Raw genomic sequence first — 21741 nt, forward strand, 5'->3', positions numbered from 1 at the left:
CAAACAGATTTGATCTGGAATCCTTGTAGGCAGCAGGGAAGTGTTCATGTGCTCTGGGAAGGAGGAAGCAGTGGGCTTGCCCGAAGAAGCCCCCCTTGGCTAGTGATGTGAAAATGCTGGTGGATGTGTGACGTCATCTCTGCCCTCGGGCACCCTCACCTGGTGGGCACCACTGTCAGTGTGTAAGAGGGGGATCCTGACGCTCAGGACGGTGAGGCCATCACCCAAGATGGCTCAGCTTCCTAAGAAAGCAAATCTTCCTTTTTTTTTTTTTTTTTAAGTTTATTTATTTGAGAGAGAGAGACAGAGAGGGAGGAAGACAGAGACGGAGAGAATCCTAAGCAGGCTCCGCCCTGACAGATGTGGGGCTCGAACTCACAGAACCATAAGATCATGACTTGAGCCAAAAACCAGGAGTCAGATATTTAACTGACTGAGCCGCCCCCAGCTGCCCCCAGATCTTTCATTTTTGGCTTGAGGTCCATTACATTGAACCATTTACACTTTGAGACATGGTGGCATTTCCTGTCCTATCCACAGCTGCTTTTGTTCTTAACGTTCCTATTTTCCTCAATTAGCAAAGCAATCTGTGTGTTCTACCTGCTGGCTTCTCACCTCCGTCTAAAAGATGGTACCCCCTGTTCTTCTTTTCCCACTTTCAACACCATCTTCCGACCTTCAGGAAGGAGCCCTGCTCAAAGCCTGATCCTACCTGATCCTACCTCTGCCTCTGCTCAGCGGGGAACCCAGGTGAGGGCTGCACGCCTGGGCCAGGTCATGGGTTCCTCTGCACACCCAGGCTGGACGGAGCCCTTCTCCCCTGTAACCCACAAAACCCTGATACCTCATTTCTATCTTGGCCTTCAATGCTTCCAATTACAATCATTTCAGGTTTATAATCGGGAAGCCCGGGACCCAAATTGTTTCTGTCTAGTCCTCGCCAAACTGCAAGTTGCAACTTACAAATTGCAAACATTCAAAAATCAGGCAACTTCACATTTCGATTACAAGTTTCCAGCTTCTGTTAAAAAAAAATCCCTGGATCTGGCAACGCAGGCCTGGCATTTGGAAACTTCGTTTGGATCAGGCTCACGGTGTTCGCTGACAATCCCCATCTGGCCTGTGGCTAAACTGCACCCCCAACCCCACCATCCCCCGGGCCATTTTCTTGCCTCGAGTCCACAGCAATCAGTCATCATTAAGGGAGAGAGTAGTCTTAATTCATTCTGGATCCCCAGCTCCAGGAATAGTGCCTGCCACATAGAAAGTATTAATGTGTCCTGAGGAATAAATAAAGCTCTTCTCCACCCCCTCTCCCGTCGGTTCTCGTTTCTTTGCAAAATGTCCTCATCTTTCAGGGATGGAAATCTCTTACCCAAAGGCATCTTTGGAAACATGTTCCTGGTTAAGCAGATCTCAGGCAGAGACATATGGATGGAATTTATCTTTAGGTCTCCAGGGTTTTAAAATTTGTTGGGGGGAAGAAAAAAGCATTTAAAAGTTAACATTTCACCGGATCCAAGTGCTATGAATAACTTCCTCTGCTAGCTTTGTTTTGCATAATCACAAACCTTGCTTCGTACACACAGCCCCAGCAGCTGAGCCTCCTGCCGCCTATTCCTCGGAAGTGGGACTGGCAAAGTGGGCCCGCCTAACCTCCTCCCGGGCGTGCTGGCAAGCACCGCTCACTGTAAGCCCCAGTTTTAAACCTGCTGCAATTCCTTTGGAACTAGGAGAGGAATCCCGGGCCAGGACTGAGCCTGGCTATGGCTTTACTGATGTCTCTATAAATCTTTAATTGCAAGATGCTCCAGAACAAAGCCACTGGCTTCTCTAACCATTCAATTCATCACTGGCAGGTGGCTGCCTTCCTCCCTCAAAACACACACACTCGTACATGGGCATGTGCAGAAAGGTGCACACACCTGCCAACATCTGTATGTGCACACACACTTGTATGCGTGCCCTGTCACTGCTTCATCCTAATGACAATGACCTCCCTTTAAGAGTCATTGTTTAGGGCCACCTGGGTGGCTGAGACTTCGACTCTGGTCATGATCTCACGGCTGGTGAGTTCGAGTCCGGCATCGAGCTCTGTGCTGACAGCTCAGAGCCCAGAGCCTGCTTTGGATTCTGTGTCTCCCTCTCTCGCTCTCTCTGCCCTTCCCCCTCCCACCAAACATTACAAAAAAGAGAGACCGAGTCATTGTTTAGCAGTAGAAGCAGCTTGGTGCAGCACTGAACATAACACTAGTAGCCTAGTATCTGCCGAAGAATTCCTAGGTAGCAGCTGACTGCCCATGCTGGCTATCCAATGTGGATAAAACTGAGAATTCAGAAATATTGTCCCTCATTCACAAATGAGGACATCGAGGCTCAGTGCAGGAGCGAGTTCCCAATTCAACCTTCCCAAGGTCAGCTGGTGAGCGAGTCCCACAGCCCAGATTTGGTCAAGGGTCCATCTGCTTCTTTGGCCTTTGTTGCGTGGTCCCTTCCGTGTTGTGGGGTACACATTCTCTCCCTGGTTGCTTTCAGCTTCCCTCATGATGGTGACTCTTCTCCATCTGTGGCTTCTCTCCTGAGTTGCATCACAGCCAGTGGAGAAGAAGGCAGCTTTGGATGTCAAGCTACAGGGGTGCAATGCTTGGCTCTACCCTGGGCCAATCAACCTCTCTAAACTGGTTTTCTCATCTGTAAATGAGGTTAAATATTACTTACTCCTTAGATAGCACTGCTATTGTGTGACTAAGAAAATATACCCAAAGTGCTTAATATAACATATGAAACAAGACCATTCTTTTTTATTTTTATTATTTTTTTTTTTTGAGAGACAGGGAGAGAAAGAGAGAGAGAGAGAGAGAGAGCAGGGGAGGGGCAGAGAGAGAGGAAGAGAGAGAATCCCAAGCAGTCTCCATGCTACCAACACAGAGCCCAATGTGGAAATCAATCCCGGGAGCCATGAAACTATGACCTGAGCAGAAACCAAGAGTCAGATGCTTAACCAACTGAGCCACCTAGGCGCCCCCAAAGACTGTTCTTAGCAACTATTAGTTATCGTTGTTATTTCCAAATTCCTCTGGCCCTGGCCACTACAGGGCCCTTCCTACACCAACTCCACACGATGTGTCTGCATATTGGTCACAAACATAGGCTTTGGAGTCAAACTGCATGGGTTCAAATCTAAGCTCTACCACTTTCTAGTGATATGACTTGGGAGAAATTACTTCTCTACATCGCTGCATCCTCAACTGTAAAGCAGGCACTGTAAAACACACCACAGTACCGTAGTGATGCTCCTCTGAGAACTTCCAAAGAAAGCACTCAGCACAGCGCCCACCACACAACACACACCGAATACATACAAGTTGCTATTAGTGTTAAGATCATGAGGTTGTTAGTATAACTGAGCCTGAATTCATATCACCCCTCAAAAGAAATATGCCTTCTCCCTATTAACCTGGACCCTCAATGGACCCCAAGCCCATTTCATGGCCAAACCTTACCGTCAAATCCCATTGAACTTTCTTGAGTACAGGATGTGCTGCATCCTCCATACTTGGGCCCAGGTCTACACGGGTGTTTGGCTTAAACACAGTCATCCCCACTGCCATGCTGACTGCCATGCCCACTGTCATGCACACTGCCATCCACCTTGCCACCCCCACTGCCGTCCCCACTGTTGCTGCCTCTGCTGCCGGGCTACCCACCACTTGCGTGGACCATGAACTGCCCCCACACCCTGGGCTCATGGCACTGCCTCCACGCCCTGGGCTCATGGCACTGCCTCCAAGTCCTGGGCTCATGGCACTGCCTCCAAGTCCTGGGGCTCAGAGCATGGCATCCACATCCTGGAAAATGCCCAAAGCCCTACTTTCCATATTTTTGCCAGGTGGACCTTTTTAAATCCCAACTCTTCTTCTCCTGATTCCAAGGTCACCCCCCTGCTTTCAGAAGAGGTAAATATTCGGTGTTTGGAATGGCATGCATGGTGCTACCTGTTGGGTCTTCAAATATCCTGTCCAGCCTTGCACCTGCACCATCTCCTACCCTTCCGGAAACAACTCTTTCTTCCTCAGATGTACTGTCTCCTTCACTGCTTTTTCCCTGCCCTCTCTACCTTTGGTCTCAAAAGCTGTTCACACCCTCTTGCAGAAATTCCACCTGTTCCATAAAAATTCAAAACTCTCAATCACATCCCTGCTCCCTCAAAAGAAAACCCTCTGCCTGACTCACTAGGTCTGGGATGGGCTCAAGAATCTGCATTTTGAGCAAGTGCCGCCAGGGGACTGTGATGTGGGGACAACAAGAAATCACACTTTGAGAAACGCTTTTCTTTTTAAAGCCAATAAAAATGCAGCCTTGTTGACAAAGACCTTTTGAGGAAATCTGCTCCTCCTCCTCCTCCTCCTCAGGGCACCAAGCAACTTGTTGTTCATGACTGTATTCTTCGCCTTGGCCGCTGGGAAGCTTGGTGCTGAATGTGCAAGCATCCATTAGCAACACCTAGTGCCATGTTTGTGCATTTTGGTCGGTTACAGTTATCGCAGGCGCCCAGGCTTCCCCGCCCCCTTTTTGTGATTTTCCTTGGCTCGGGCTCACTCTGTTATTGTTGTTTCTCCTTTTACTCTTCTATGCATTTTGTCAGCCTTCCCAAATCCTCTGGGGGCTTACACAGAGTGTACATAAATAAAATCGCCATCCTACTTGGACACTCACTCTTTGCGACCGTCATGCAAACACCCCATCTTATTCCTAAAGCAGTGATTGCTTCTGTCCGTGGCCATGTCTTGCACTGACCTGTGCCCTCCAGCGTGGAAGGCATTTTCAGGCACATAGCGTGTGCAACAGTATGCTTGATGTATAGCCACTATCTGAGTGTCCGTTGTTCACAATGATGGCTGTGGGGACGTGGGGACATGAACTCTGGGCACCTGATGAGAAGCAGTGCTTTGTTGTCAAAAGATACTCACTGGAAAAGAGCCAATGGATCCATTCTCGATATACAATGTGTATGGACATATCCAATTAATTTTAATTGTCATTGATCTGGGTATAATGATTAGCTGTAGCATTCTTTGCTGCCGTATGGATTACTCCAACACTATACAAATTATAAGCTTGTAGCGATGAATGATTTGGCATAAAAAGGCAGCAATATGTATTATAGCCACGCAGACTCCCTGTTCAGTCTCTGAATTGAGGCTTGTTACAACCTGACCTGAGCTAAACTTGGGTGTTGAGGAAGGCTCCAAATGCGGGGGTGGGAGCGAGTGGTGGAGATCACTTGGAAAATGACTGAGACACCTGAACACTGTCCAAACCCAGCCCCCCAACGGAAATGTGCAGCAGGGCTTCAAGGTCAACATGCCAAAGGATGACGGCCCCCAGGAGGCAAAGCGAGGCTCTCCTGCCAGAATCTGGGTGTGCCAAGTGTGAACCCGCAGCCTAATTTGGGGTTCCTTAAAACTCAAAACAACCTCAGGGGTCTCTTCCTAAACTGGGTCCAGGAAGGAAGTCACTTTGATGCACTCAAAATAAGGAATCCAGGCCGTTCAAGAAAGAGATGATTTACAAGGGTGCGGGGATGGTTTGTGGAAAGCCACAGATGGTGGCCAGTGCGTCAGGCCTGGTAACGACAGGGTGACCTTAATGCCCTGGACCAGGAGAGGTGTGCTTAGCGAGTGGTTATCAGAACTGGAGGGAAAGCTCCACAGAGCGAGCCCCCCGACCTGAGCTGAGACCTTGGATAAATGTTTCATAACTGGCTCTCTGAAGGAAAATGTGCAACATTGCCGATTTCTGTGGTGGAAATATTTCCACCACAACTGATTTCTAGCTACCAATGTGATGTCATTGCATGGGGAGCTGGAAAGGCATGCGTACCTGTGGCTCTCACAGTCTAGCCCCGCACACCACCAGGCAAGCAGCCCTCTCTGGCCCAGCACGAGCCCGGGGAATGAACTCCCTGGCCCCACTCTCCTCCCTTCTTCCAATCACCGCCAGGCTTCTCACAAGCTGAACCCAAACAGAACCCAAAGGGTAAGGATGCGACTGAGTAGTGGGTGGAGTTAGCTCTGGGGCCCAGAGCAGGTCGGGGAGGGCAGAGGGCAGACACACCAGCGGTCAAAAGAGAGGCGGCCCAGCTCATGGAGGCTGGTTTTGGTCTTTTTGATTTGAGTGACAGACAAGGTGTTCACAGTCACTGTGATGGCATAAGGAAGAAGGGGATCAGGGTCCCTGAAGGCTGGCAGGCAACACTAGGGATATTCATTTCCGTTGGCAAAGAAGGGGGTTACAAAGGCCCTAAAAGGAGGAATTCCAAGTTCAGTGTGTTCATGAACCAGCTAAGTCATCTGCTCGCATCTGCTGGTCGGCTCCCACGGCAGATGCTGGGCTTGCAAAGACGGACAGGGCACTCCAGCCCCAGAGAAGCTCGCAGACTGGGGGAACGGGGCACCAAAGCCAAGACAAACATTGTGCCCTTTTGATGAAATCAGTGGCTCCCCTTCACCCAAGTATAACCTCTGCCTTCCCTCCCATCGCCCATAGTGCGGAGTCTGGCCCCACCTACCTCTCTCCCTTCACCCCTGCCCCTTCCCTCCAGTCCCTGCACAAGATTCAATAAATCTCAGATGGATGGATGGATGGATGGATGGATGGATGGATGGATGGAGGAATGAAGCATGTAGCCACAGGGTGGAACCTGGTCTCTGCCTAGCCCACAAAGGATACGGACAGACAGAAAGCCATGGGGCATGATGGGAAGAGAGCCCCCGGCCAGCAGGAGGCGCTCCGTGCACCGCTTGGGGAACATGACTGGGAGACCTGCCTCTAACGGGACCTTCCTAAAGTGGGAACATACTTCCATATCCTTAAAGGCATTCAAGCAGGAAGTGAGCAGCTGGAATGCGGCAGTGGGAATCAGAGACGGGACTGAGGAGGTGCGGGCAATGCCTCAGACTCCAGATATCTCCTTGCTAATATGTGCTAATATATGTGTGCTAATATGAGGAACAGAGAATTTTTTTTTTTTAACGTTTATTTATTTTTGAGAGAGAGAGACAGGGCGCGAGTGACAGAGGGGCAGAGAGAGAGGGAGACACAGAATCCGGAACAGCCTCCAGGCTCTGAGCTGTCAGCACAGCACCCGATGTAGGGCTCAAATTCAGGAACCATGAGATCACGACCTGAGCTGAAGTCGGACGCTTAACCAACTGGGCAGCCCAGGTGCCACGGAACAGAGATTTTTCAATCAAGTTTCCAGCAAATGGAATGAGGCTCCCAAGGTCTGTGGGCTTTACCTCATGCTGTTTCCCCTGCAAGGGGCGCCCTTTCTGTTTCTCTCTGGACTCGCAGTTGGTACATCTCACAGCCAGCTGCTTGCCAGCTCCTTGGTGGCTCCTCCCCACACGGCTCATGTCCCCACCCTGGCGGCCCCCCCGTTTATTTGCACACACAGCCAGCATAGTGCACGTCACATGCCAGGGTGTTGGCTTCTGTACCTGTTTTCCGACTCAGTTACCAAGCCCTCGAGGGCAGAGTTCCTGCCGCCTTCTCCAGCCTCGTCCCTCATCCGGGCGCCCTGCCCAGAGCCCTGCCCAAAGCAGACACTCAGTCGGTGTCTGCTGACTGCCTCCTTGACAGAATACCTGCCCGAACAGATGAACAAACAGGCGATGGAAGAAGGAACCAAAGCCTCAGTAGTTCAGTTCATGGAAACTGCGTGGGACACGGACGAAGGAAGCACATGAGTGAAGGACTGAGTACAGAAAAGAATCAATACGTGCATGAGTTCTCTAAAGCCACGAATCCCCATCAGACGTTACAGCAAATCCCTCGCTTCGCCTTCACTTACCATTACCCGGCAGTGGCGACAAAAAGCAGGAAGAGGGGACTGCACCTTGTGGCTGGTGGCAGATCCCACGACTTACCCTTTCTCCGTCTAAGAGCAGATGAGCTCGGAAGATCACGGCATCATTTATGGGCACCTCTTCATTCCTGTATAAGATCTGAAAGACCCGGCTGTGCACGGCGTTCTCGTGGGCGCAGGCAGAGTGCAGGGTGCTGCCGTCTGCAAAACAAACCAGTAAGAGCCCGTGAACTCCAGTCCCACCCTGCACCTGCTGCCTCAGGTGTCAGTCCAGCTCAAGGAAAGTAATGGCCCCCAAACGCATTGTGACGTCCAAAGGTTAAAGTCACAGAAGGAATGCCATTCCATCGTAGAAAGACTCATGTGGAATGAACGGGGCTGGCCGTTCTCAGAAGAACCTTACTAATCCCTGACAAGCCACACGATCTGGCTGTGCAGTGCTCTGCAGCGGGAAATGAGTGGCTGTTAAATTCCTCACCCGCTCACATGTCATGTCCGCTCCTTCATGAAACCTTCCATAATCTTCCTCTCCTAGAACCAGGGAGGAAGAGAAGAGCAGAGAAGATAAGGGCAGAAACTTCTCTTCCTCCTCCAAGGACTTCCCAGTGGCCCTAGAATCGCACTCCTGAAATGTTGCTCACACATCATGTATGATATGGAGAACATTCTGTCTTGAGTTTTAGGTATGTGTGCTAATCCTAATTGTATTAGGCATCAAGGTTTCAAAGACAGTTGTTCAACTCTGTGGCTTCCAATGCATTCCAAAGAAACCCCAATTCCTAAGCACTGTCTGCGAGTAAAGCTCTACTTCAGGAAGACACACCTATCTGACGATGACAAGGGACTTTACTGCATCTACTGACCACCATTATGGAAAACAAATGGGGTGAATATTTCAGAACCACTTAACACACAAACTGCACACCAGGGACAATATAAAAATATCTTCAAATAAATAATGCTAATATTTACATAATATAAGGTGATGATTACCTGTTCATAATAATGACCAACCACGTGGCACTTTACAGCTTCCAACATGCTTTCACATTTGTACTTTTCCCTAATCCTTGTAGGAAACTGCTAGGGAAGATTTTACTATGGATGAAGAGACCATGGCTCAAAGGAAAAGAGGCGGGCATCTTGGTATTCACCACATGACGAGGTATTGCATGGATCTAGGCTCACACCCATCTGTTTAGCAACCAAGGAAAGAAGTCTCGGGTGAATGAATAAAATGCACCTGTCTCCTAGCAAAAGGCAGGTGCTCTATAAATCACTACAGAAAAAAATAAACAGCATGTTTGCAAAGAGAGCCCAGAAAATAACAAGAAAAGTCAGTGCAACCAGCAAAGAAAAACAGCTCAAGTGCTTTGAGCATTGTGCTCAGATGGCTTGAAGAGTCCCCTGGAAACAGGACAAAGGGTCACTGTCCCCTCCCCCCCCAGAGCAGAGTGACACACAAACCAACACCTGTCCTGTAGCTTCAGAAGAGGGAACAAAAACATGTAAAATCCCAGGTCATTACCAAGGCTGCTCCAATGTGCCTGCTCTAATTTGCACTTCGTCATGAAGGAAATAAAATTACTGGGCTAACGCAGCCCTATTTAGACCCGTTGGATTCAAATTGATGCGACCTTTAAATAGAAGTGATCCTTGTGTGCAAATGCCTTTCTGTTTTTATTTGCTACATCAGCCCTTTCTCTATCACTGTCAAGGCCTAGTTGATCTATCAGCCAGCCCAACAATGTGGCAGAGGATAGATGGGGTAAAGACTCTGAAGGTCAGAGCAGCCCTGAGCCGCCTAGTACCAGGAGGGACAGCCAGCAAAACAGTTCAATCACCCAGCCTTCTTGGGCAGGTGACATCACCCCCTGCAACAGCAGCTTTCCATGTGAAAAATGGGCATATCCACCCTGACCTGGGATCCATATAGACATAAAGAGCATAAAATAAATCAAGATCCTAAGACCAGGCACATACTGGGTGTGCAAAATGCCATAAGGTGACTCTTTAATTGTGCTCAGAGGAAGGACTGGGCACTTTCTGTTGAATACAATTCCACTGGCCACATTTCTATGAGAGATTAAACTCCTCTGATTTGGGGCAGATTGTCAGTCTAGACCACAGGATTCAATGGTATTTGGAGATCACCAAATCCCAAACTGCCCCATTCAGCCCGGGATGAGGTGTTTCTTAAGCATGATGGGACTTCCTCTGGCATCTTCTCGCTACTATTAAGTAGGGCATAAGCAGGTGTCTCCTTGCAAGGGAAGGCTCACCAATCACGGATACCATTTGGGATTGTGGACATCACTGAGACAGTGTTAACTTTCTCCCCTCAACAAGGACAAGCCACACCTGGACACCTCGCCCATTATCTTGGCTTCCTCCTCCTGCACTCTGAAGGAAATGCGACTTTTTTCTCCTCCACAAGGCCTCTTCCTGGAATGTCTAGTACTGGCTCTCCAGCTCATTTTATGCAGTGCACCAGGCACTGGCCACCCAGAGATGAGGGGCGTGCATGCTCTGCCCACCCTCAAAGACCCTGGCGACCCTTCGGGATGCTGTCCTTTCCTAGCTGGGGAGTGAAGAGCCACGTCTCTCTTTAGAATGTTTTTTTCCTGGAGCAGATTCTATTCAAGTGACCCCATGAAAAGGCAGGGACTAGAGGGACTAGAGTCTCCCCAGACATCTGTCTGCTGTTGTGCGTGGCAGGGTTGGTACCAAGCATAAGGATCTGAAAGGACAATTAGAACATTAAGAAGAAACAAGGTAGACATCTCAGTGGCTCAGTCGATTGAGATCACTGCTCTTGATCTCAGCTCAGGTCTTGATCTCGGGGCCAGGAGTTCAAGCCCTGTGTTGGGCTCTCTCCACTAGGCATGGAGCCTGCTTTCAAAAATAAATAAATAGATAAATAAATAAATAAATAAATAAATAAGAGGAAAGAAGGCAGCAGAAAGAAGGTAGGAGGAGGAAGAAGAAGGAACAGAAAGTAGAGGAGAGGAATGGGGAAAAGAGAATAGGGCAGAGGAACTCCTCAATGGTTCCCACCGTTCAAGGAGCGAGGTTCAAACAGCTCAATCTGCAGTTGCAGGCCAGAAGGCAAGGGGAAAAAGACTTTTAGGGTCTGATGGGGTTTTTCCCCTACATAAATGAGTGATATCAACAATCTGCATTTCTACATTATCGCCAAATGTCTACAGCTCCAATGAGACTTCCCTCTGCTGGGCGCCCCCACAAGCCCCGGGGCCTCTGTGAGTGCAGATCACAGAGCGCAGGTGCTGTTCGTCTCACGTGGACCCCGTGCCCAGCATCTGGGCCTGCAGCACTCTCGCAGCACATTTGCTGTGGTAGGAACCCCACCCCAGATCCAAGAACATGGCCATGGTTCTGGCTGCCCACAGGCGCTCCCCAGAGGATCAGGTGTATGTCAGGGGGTCAAAACTTCAGGAGATCCTCTTCCAACTCTCCAGGCCCAAGGACAGCCCAGTGAGGCTTGGGCTGTTGGCAAAGGAAGATGCTGAGAAGCTATCACCGAATTTCTTCAAACCCAGGCCGTATTCATACGTGAGAATCCTCCAGCACATCAGAGCTCATAGAAGTGGAAAAGCCNTTTTGGGTTCTGTGTCTCCCTCTCTCTGCCCCTCCCTCACTCATTCCCCCCACCTCTCTCTCCCTCTCAAAAATAAATAAACATTTAATTTTTTAAAAAGGATCCCATTTCATTGTATAAGCCAAGGTCTTCTCCGCCCGTGTGAGATGAAGGAAGCACGTTAGCATTTTTGCTCACAGGGCACTTAGATACAAAAGCAGTTCTGTGAGATATCTGCAGAGATGTAAATGGACTTATACCTTCAATTTTTTAAGCACATCATATTTTCATTGGATAGCTATTTGAAAAAACTGAAAACATTTTTCTTTTTTCAGTTTTATTATTTTTTAATATAATTTATTGTGAGGTCAGCTAATATACAGTGTTTACAGTGTGCTCTTGGTTTGGGGGGTAGATTCCCATGATTCATTGCTTCCATACAACACAAATGTTTATTTATTTCAGAGAGAGAGTGTAGGGGAGGAGCAAAGGGAGAAAGAGAGAGAGAGAATCCCAAGCGGGGATCAAAAGCAGGGTTTGATCTCATGAACTGTGAGATCATGAGCTGAGCTGACATCAAGAGATGATCACTTAACCAACTGCACCATCCATCTAAGCTCCCCTAACAAACATTTCCCTTGCTTTCTACCTAAAATATGATGTCCCTGGAATACTGAAAATACTTTCCCTTAATGAACAAGGATATGAGTTTATGCCTTATCCATAATCCCAGATGAACATGTTTCTGTGGGTTTTTTTTTTACTATAAAACATATTTATTTATTCATTAACTCCTTATTAATCACCTGCTACATGTCAAGTCCTGTGCAAGACACTGGAATTCAGAACTGAATGGTAAGAGTTCCCTGTGGGGTATATCTGTCCCACACCTCTGTCCGTGGAGTAGAGAATGGGAATCCCTTTGCTGCTCATGTCCAAAGACATCTCCTTGTCTGCATGAGTTTATCTCTCCAGATACATCGCGTTATTTGCATCATCTTATATGGCCTTCCTAACCGGTTTGAATGGAGGTGGCAAGCCCTGCACAACAAACCAGGTATGAGTGTAGATGTCATTACAGATTAACTACATGACTTGCAAGGTCTCTTCTCTGTAAGGTGTATTACATGCAAAACTCTGTGCACTGCAACTCACTCTACAGAAGCTAGCCTGAGATTGGTCTGAGTTCTAGGTACTTCAGATCCCCTGTCTCACTTGACCTTGGGTATGAGAGTCTTCATTTTACTCATGAGGAAGCTCAGGACCACAGAGGTTAAGTTCCATCCTCAGTGTCAAATCTAGTACCTCAGGGATGCCAGATCTTGTACTTTTCTGTACCCACTCATCCCTCAGCTTATTTATTCAGGTATGTGTTAGACATAATGCCAGCCACTGGCGAAAGCACAACAACGACAAGCAGCAGTCTTCAGTATTTAGTCCAGCGTTTCCCAACTTTGTTTCCTCCTCGCTGGACTCACACTAGTCGTCACTTGTGTTCTACAGAATTAACAACGGAAGTCCGGGGATGATGCAATGGTGGGCTGTGCATACTGCAGTTACTCGGGTGTGCATGGACTCCACCCAAGGTTCCATCATTACTGAGTGCAGGGTGGAGTTCTGAACCCCAAGAGTAGACCCAGGATGTCGGACTCTGAGCCTACTCGGTGCAAAGACTCATGTTACACAGCACATACCATGGCCGGGCAGAAATTCCTGCTTACATAAACTAAGCCAAAGCACCAGAAAAAAACATCACTGAACCTACTGAAAATGAACGTGGCTGCAGGTGCAATTTAGCAGCGAGCCCTCTCCCATCTACACTGAGTGGCTTAATTACTTAATTATCACCATTGTGACCTACCTATCAGAGGGAGCCCAGCAAGGCCAGCACTTGATACTACGCTGTTAGTCCCTAATGTGCACTGCCATCTCATCTCAAATGTGAAAGGCCAGCGTGTCACCGCTAACAGACTCCAGTGACCCAACAGTCGCCTACCCGGCCCTCTTCAGATCGGACCTAGCCACCTGGCCAACTCAGGTGTTTCAATTTGCATTTCGATTGCAGAGGGCAGTTCATGGCTGCCTGCTTTTGCCAGGAGAAGAAACAGATTTGAGTGACAAGCCATGGATTTGGCCTGGGTTCTGCACTTGTACGCTGTGTTCCTGTGAACAAGGAACTTACCCAGGTCTGAGTCTCAGTTTCCTCCCCTGTGAACTGGGGATGGGAGAGCATTCCCAGGGGTTGAACAAGATGGCCCATGACAGCACCTGGCACAGGGCTAACTTGTAACAGGAGCCTAGAGAAACAGCCATGAGTGTGCTGCCAGATGGACAGGAGTGTGTGGCTGGTGTGACTGACTATCGCAAAGTACTCACAACAGGGACTCCGTCGGGCTGACTCCGTCGGTTAAGCGTTCGACTCTTGGTTCGGCTCTGGTCATGACCTCATAGTTTGCAAGTTTGACCCCCACATTGAGCTCTTCTCCTCCCCTCGCCTCACCTCGCCTTGCCTTGCCTTGCCTCCCCTCCCCTTCTTTCTCTCTCAAAATAAATAAATAAACTTAAAAAAAAAAAGTACTCACAAAAGAATTCTACCAGCTACTAGAAAACTCTCAGAGGAAGCTCAAGAGGAATCCTCAACTGCCCTTCAGCTCTGGGGACAGAGCTGGCTTGGACCAGGGCAGTGGGCATTGCTTGCAAGGATGGAGAAGCACGCAGAATCTCCTTGCTTCTGAGCTGGGAGATGTGGGGTGAGATTTTAGCTCCCTCCACCTCGGTTCCGAGGAAAAGTGACAATAACAATATGACATCATGGGACAGCAAGAGGAGTTCTTATTCCTGGCCACCTTGCTTCCCCCTCGATCCCTTGGGACGCCTCCTCCTGCGCCTCCTCCATCAGCACTGCAGACCTCCATCAGCGCGTTAGAGCCATGTCTTTTCGCCCTTATGAGCTCTTCTCTCCCCACAGGGTCTCCGCAGGGGACCCGAGTTGCTTCCAGCACTTTATGCACCACTTAGAAGCTAAGAGCTCTCAAATGTGTGACATGAGTCCCATCTCTCTCCTGCGTGGGTGCGTGCGATCCCTCGGCCCCAAGACATTATTCCTTTGATGTCAGATACACACCATAAACTCACACATCCAAGACAGAGCCTCTGATTTTGTTTCCCAAATGTGTTTCTCCCACAATCTCTTACCCATAGCAGAACCATGCTTTCTGGCTATCTCCGATCTCTCTTCCCCCTCACCCCCTTACCCAATCATCTGCGAATCCTGCAAATTCACATTCACATTCAAAACGTGGTTCTGATTGAATCCTTTCCGTGTCCTTTCAGGATTTTCTCTCAATATTGAAACACGCTTCTATTATTACCACTCTTGAGTCTATTCATATGATATATAAACCGGACATCATTGCCCCTGATGGCACTTAGAATTAAATCCAAATTCTCCACGATGTTATCACTGGGCCTAAATCATCAGTGTGGACGCCGCAGCGGGTGAGGGCTTAGCACAGAGCCGGCACTCTGTGCGGTGTCCAGGATGGACAAATATTTATAGGATGTCTGGCTGCCCAAAGCTCCAAGTGACCCAATCCCTGAGAAGTTGGCAGCAGTGTTTAATAAACATTTGTGGAAGCGAGCCGGATCTCAGCTCGAAAGCTAGCTCATGAGGCTGGCTCTGTCTCCTGCTACGTCCTCACGATGGGCCAGCACCCGCACCGATCCAGGCTCCCCTGCAAATAGCAGACACTAAGCGCGCCTGAAAGGCACACCATGGGGTTTTCTGAGAAGGGTATAAGGCTCCATCTTCTAATCCTGAAACCTCTTCTGTTAGTAAGTCATTGGGAGACAGCAGATGGGAGGCAAAGAGCCCTGTTTATGTGATTCAGACTTTTCGGAGACATCTGCCTCAGCCATATGTTCCCAAGGAGGACCAGCAGTAACTGCTGCTAATCAAATATTTGTGGGAGCAGCAGCGTCCACGCCCAGGCCCAGTCACGGTCCCCCATATGTTCCAAGGAGCACAGAGCCACTCTCTAGCCCACGGTGACGGTGACCTTAATGGGAGAGCACAGGATGTGGGGGACAGTTGTGACTTACTACTATAATAGCAGGGGGCGCCCACAGTCAGTGCCGAGTAGGTGAGAACAGGTAATCGTTCTGCCTTTTCCTTCCACTGAGATGGAAAATCCCTCCAGAGGGAGGCCTAGCCCCACTGCCTGGGGCTGTGCCAGGACTGACCAGTCCAGAAAGACCAGCAGCCTCAGCCCCCCACTCGCTCCAAGGGCTGCATCCAATCCTTCCCCTCCCCAAGCCACGAAGCTCTTTCCAGTCGCAGGACTTTCTCACCTGGACCCTGCCATCCTGTGCTTTACCCTTCCCCCATCGGACCCCTCCACCCTGTTCCTTAGGGCATACACTTGGGCTGTACCTATAGTTGGGAGACGGGGAAGGACATTCCATATTGGTTAGTACAGGTAGCCACCAATCAGAATGCCAGGCAGGGTGATGAGCAGGGTCCTACAGGCCATCTGCTGTGCCAGGCATAACTCATTCATTTACAGATTGCAGGGAGTGTGAGCATCTGGGGGAGGGGCCAGGCCAACTAGCCAATGGGCGGGGGGGGCACTTGGACTGTTTAGGGCAGTGGCTACTATGACAACTATGTACATCAGAGGCACTGGCAGAACACGGCCCCTGGTTCCAACGAACGAGGCATGTTCACGGCACACGTAGGTCAGCCCAGGTTTCCTTGCGGAGACCTGCCATTGTGGCCAGGGTTCGTATGCTCAGCTCCAAATCTTTCATCCCATGCCCCCTCCCTGTCAACCCCAGGGCGGCCCAGGGTGGCCTGAGCTGGTGTTTCAGGACATGGAGGCTCCTGCACATTCCCCTTCCCTCCGGCAGCTCCTTCTCCTGCTGCTGTACGTCTGTGCCAAATCCACAAAAGGACAGCCCGTCTGCACATGAACTTGGGAACTACTCCAGGGCCAGCGCTCCCCTCTCCAACTCCCCTCCTCCATCTCTCAATGCCCCCAGGCTCTCCCTTAGAGTCCCGCACAGCTGGATTCCAATGGGTCACCTTACTCAGACCTGGCCCCTGCTGAGCCTGGTAATTGACCTTCAACTCCACACGTAGCAAATGCAGGACAGAAGGGGTTGCTAGGACCCAGCTCTGCGATACTTCCTCCTCTGCACCCCTGCACCTCTCCCCTGGCTGCAGCCCACAGCTGGGCCAGTCCTAGGTGCATCTGGAGTTACAGCAGCCACCTGCTTATTTGGCATGGACACTTCAGGGATAGGAGCTTGAGGTCCTGGGACAGAGCCAATCCATCTCCATCTCGCTGGCCTATTTCAAACACTCTCACTGTGAGCAAGCTTGCTCTGACTCAGCTTGGAGTGAATGTCCTCAGTTGGGGACCCCACACATTTACTCCTCAACACCACTCAGCATGCAGAAGATGCTATCCCTTCTATCTGCTGCTTCCTTCAATACACACACACACACACACACACACACACACACACCCAAGCATCAGAAATATTCAGAATCCAGGGCCCATGTAGGATTTAGACTCGGAATAGTCCCTGCTCTTAAGTAAGACCATTATCATTGTCTTTCTTTGATTAAAGGTTATGATTTTCTCAGTAGCATCACCTGTTGAATCTTGCACTTGTAACCCATCAGAGGTGATCAATACAGTATGTTTGATCAACTATACAGATATGTCAAGAAGCTGTGAGAAACATTCCAGAGCTTCTTTCGGCCACTCGGACATGGCGAGGTGTGGGCACTGAAAGGCTTGGGTGAGGTGCTACATTTTTTCCTTAGTACAAGGACATGATGTCATTTAAATCACTTTGCTTTCCATAAAATGGAAGTATTATCTCTAATTTCAGAGTTGGCACGAGTATCAGGCCAGGCAATGGAAATGAACACTATTATTCAGTGTTCTAATCACTTTTTAATTATTCTTTTTGGTTAGGAGGCATTAGCTTCTAGCAACTGCCACCATGCCAAATACAAGTTCTTTCTGATTAGCCCTGTTTGTTTCCTGACAACTCTCAGAGGGTCTAGCACAGTGCTTGCCCCAAGTGGGCACTCTATACGCATTCTGTGAATAGTCTTTCTCCTCTGACATCTGTCCCCGCTAAGCTTTCTGCCTCTCACCCTCAAGATCCTGCTTGTGTTTCCCATTCTTCGGGAGTTCTTCCCTCGCAGGGAAATTGCCCCTCCTCCGTCCCCAGAACAGTCTGCACCTGCTTGCTGAGAACACCTGTTGTGCAGAGGTATAGTTCACTGCATCTTTCTGTCACCAGACCACAGGTGGCTCTAAGCTTGCAGAGTACACCTCTCACCACTGTGCTCCTGGCTTCTCGCAGGGCGCTTGGCATAAAAACTACACAGTTAATATCCTTTGATGAATCGATAGCCTCATCTTCATCTCATAATCCTGCCTGTGTCTCGATGGTCTTTCAAATGTCACCTATTTTTTAATTTTTTAAGGTTTTATTTATTTCTGAGAGAGAGAGAGAGAGAGAGAGCATGAGCAGGGGAGGGTCAGAGAGGGAGACACAGAATCCGAAACAGGCTCCAGGCTCCAAGCTGTCAGCACAGAGCCCGACGCGGGGCTCGAACCCACAAACCATGAGATCATGACCTGAGCCAAAGTTGGATGCTTAACCGACTGAGCCACCCAGGCGCCCCTCAAATGTCATCTCTTAATGGAGATGTTCTCAGTTAGTGTGGCTGCAAACAGCACAGGCTCTGAAATCTGATCTGTAATCAGACTCTCCATTCACCTGTAAGTTACTGAGCCCTTCTGAGCCCAATGTTCTTCATGTATAAACTAATGGTGAGACCCTCTTCTTCTACAGGGTCATTGCGGTGGATAAGACAATAGTCATTGTCGCTAAAAATGCCACATCTACTCCACCTCATCCCTCTGTCCTTACACTTTTGTTGTGCCATGTGGTTGACTTTCTAGTCATTCATCTTGGCATCATCTTCTACCAACCCACATACTCCCAGGTTCTCTATCCTCCACAAGGTATGTGAAGGCATAAACAATAGGCCAGTCATTTGGGTCTGCCCACTGACCGAGGTGAGTACTTGAATAAACTAAATGCTCAATAAGAGTCTAGCAAAATCAGGGTAAGGTTACCCCAAAAGGAAGGCTGAGACATCACTAGGAAAGACAGCTTTTCATTTTTTATCTCACTCTCTGAAGTCTGAGAATCCACACATCCAATATGGGGGCGTGGAGCTAGAAGAAAATCACACTGGTCTGAAACCCATTTCACAGATAGGAACTGGGAGGCTTCGGGAGATGGAGAACCCAGCCCAAGAGCAGAACAAACAGCAGAATCCAGCCTCCAGCCTCCTATCCAGGGCCCTGCCTCCCGCCTCTCCCGGCCCTGCCTGGGTGCTCGCTGGGGCCCAGAAGGACTCTTTCCAAGGAGCTCTCAAAGCCTTTGTGTCTGAGCAAATTCTATAACCAGCTTCTCAAAGTCACAGCACTACCTGCCTGGGTGTCAGCCAATGCTTAGCCAGTTGGCCCCAAAATCAATGCACGCCTAGACCTACGTCCGCAGAATCAATCATTATTGCAGCTTTAGATTCAATTACCAGATGGCCTGTTAAGCCATGCTCATTTGTCTTCACATCTCCACCTTGGGGCAGAGGCAATCCTGCAAAGCGTGCTACTGAATGCACCACAGCCCCTATCCACCAGCCAGGGTGAGTCGTCGGCAGCAGGGGATGGGGGGGCAGCTGGATGCCTGGGTGGCCACCCCCACCCAATGCTGAGCTACATACACACTGCTCCACACCCCGCGGGGCCACCCAGCATCTTGGCATTGCTGGTCTACGCGTCTGGGTGAGTCTCCTGGTGCTCAGTCATGCTGCGGTTCATCTAGGCAGCTACAGCATTTGGCACAGGGCTGGAGAAAAAGTAAATGCTTAATGACTGTTTCAATTATTTTTCTTCTTTACGTTACCTATTCTGCTTCTCCTAAATGGGCTCCTTCCAAATAGCCTCTGAATGCTGTTGACTTTCCCTCATCAGAAATAAAGTGCATACAAAAGTCAAAACTTGAAGCCCCTCCAGCCACTACCCTAACTCCCTCCTTGCCGCAGCAATGAATTCCTGCAAAGAGTACCTACTGGCAGCCCCTATTTCTTCATTGTCCCATGTGATCTTCAAATCTCCCCCTTCCCCCGCAAAGAAACACTTGGATTCTGGTCCCTTATTACCACCAAGGGAGCACCCTACACACTGCTCAGATTTTAAAGACAGTTTTAGCCCACATCATGTTCAATTCTCAGCAGGGTCCCATAATGTTGGTCAATTCCTCCCTCCCACCCCCTGGAATCATGCTCTTCCCTTGCCTCAGAGAAATAAAGCTCCAATTGTTTTATTCTGGACTCTGGTAGCTTTTCTCTGTCTCCCAATGGGAGTCACCTCTCTGAAAGTCACGGTCCCTACACACCCCGGGGTGGGGGGGGGCTTCTGCTTCCCTTCCAGTGGTGTATTTCACTCCACGGCACATATTTCCTTCCAACCAGAATGTAAGCCCTATGCCAACAATAAATCTGCCTGTTGGTGAATTCCAAGTCTGGTACATAAAATGGAATGTAGCATGTGGCCGCTCAACAGAACTTCTGTCCCTAACCCAGATTTGTCCCCTCAGTTCAGGACCTGTCCGTTCAGTTGACTACCTGAAATCTTCCACTTGGATTTTCAAAGGCACTGCACATTTAACCTGTTTAAAAGTAACTTTTCCATATCAGCACCAGGAAAGAAAAAGAAAAAGAAAAAGCTAAAAACCTGGTTTCTCTCCCAAGGTTCCTTATTTTAGTAAGTGGTTCTATGATCCGGTCTCAAGTGGAAACCAGGAATCTAAGAGCCACCTTGTATGTCATCTCCGTCACCTCCCAAATGTAAGCCCCTGCAAACATTTCTGCTTCACTCTGTCTCAGTCACTGACAGACTGGCCCACCGGCTCGCTGCCCTTCACCTGCATCACCAAGGGGTTTTGTTCAGTACCACCTGCTCCACATGCACAGTGGCTCCCCACCGTATCTGCAGGGAAGAATGTTTCCAATATGCAAATAGGACCAAGCTGTTCCCCTGATCAGAATGCTTCCACATCTTTCCACACCTCTTAGGATGAAGGAAAATATTCCAAATGGAGTCCTCAAATCCCATTTGCCCTCCCCACCCATCCATCCTCACCTCACCTGTTTCCCTGCTCACTGCTCTGCAGACACATTGGCCGGCCAGTGCCTCCTTCTCACATCAGCTGCACCCATTCTGTTCCCTCCATCCACAGCGGTGCCTTCCTTCCCCGAGGACCCAGCTGACTCCTGCTCCCTCGCCAGCCCTCAGTTCAGGGTGTCTTTTTCCCCCAGAGGTGTTCTCTAATATCCCTCAAAGGGTTAAATCCGTGAATACAGGCTCTCATGACACAGTGTACCTCTCTGAACATCGTGATATCAGCGGGCATAAAAATGACCACCTCCTCTATTGGACTAAGCTCTCTGTGCATGCGAGGTTCTTTCTGCTCAAACAGACCTAAAGCCTGTACAACAGGTACGGTAGCTGCTTGATAGATATTTGTCAAATGTGGGATTAAAATATACATACTATTAGTTTTATAAAAAGTATAAAGCTAAAAACTCAGTGACCTTTGAAATTTAAAAAAGCCATTTTCTTCTCACATGACCATTACAAAAAAAGATCATAAAAATAGAGAGAAGTCAAGTTATAAGGAAACAAAATTAACAACCGAACCATAGCAATGACTCCAAAACACCCAACTCCTTGACTCTGCTCATTTATAAACTCTCTGAGATCCCGTTTCCTCCTTTGAAAATAGGAACAGAAATACTTTTCTCCAAAGATTGTTCTGTGGATTTATAAAATAATATTTACAAAATACCGAGCACAGTGCCTGGTATCTTCAGTTGCACAATCAACAGAGATTTATTAAGTGTCGTTGGTGCCAATCCATAAAAATATGGGTCAGCCATTGGCACGTATTTCAGCAAGCCAAGGTGAAGTACACTTACTTCAAGGAAGATAAACAAGAACATTCATTGTCAGGAGTCATGACTTTTATTGTGCTTTAAACTTTAACGATATCGACCTGAACTGCTCTAAAGCAAAGCAATCAATACTGGAGAATGTGTGCCCAGGTGAAGCTCTGAAACAGAGGGAGGTGAGAGGGAAAGGGTTCTTTTAATGAGGTCTAGGCGTGATGGGAAAGT

At 48.9% G+C, this 21741-nt stretch overlaps 1 protein-coding gene across 2 annotated transcripts in view; it reads right to left on the reverse strand.

Annotated features, from left to right (window-relative positions):
- Positions 1–21741, reverse strand: part of FAM135B (family with sequence similarity 135 member B) — a 274520-nt gene that overhangs the window by 90868 nt on the left and 161911 nt on the right. For both annotated transcript variants that reach the window (XM_077749966.1, XM_077749967.1), the window contains exon 4: positions 7932–8071. In XM_077749966.1, the coding sequence (XP_077606092.1) occupies positions 7932–8071 (140 nt within the window). The remainder of the gene's footprint in view (positions 1–7931; positions 8072–21741) is intronic.

This window comes from Crocuta crocuta, unplaced genomic scaffold, assembly GCF_008692635.1.
Source record: "Crocuta crocuta isolate KB4526 unplaced genomic scaffold, BGI_CrCroc_1.0 scaffold119, whole genome shotgun sequence".
NCBI classification, from domain to species: Eukaryota; Metazoa; Chordata; class Mammalia; order Carnivora; family Hyaenidae; genus Crocuta; species Crocuta crocuta.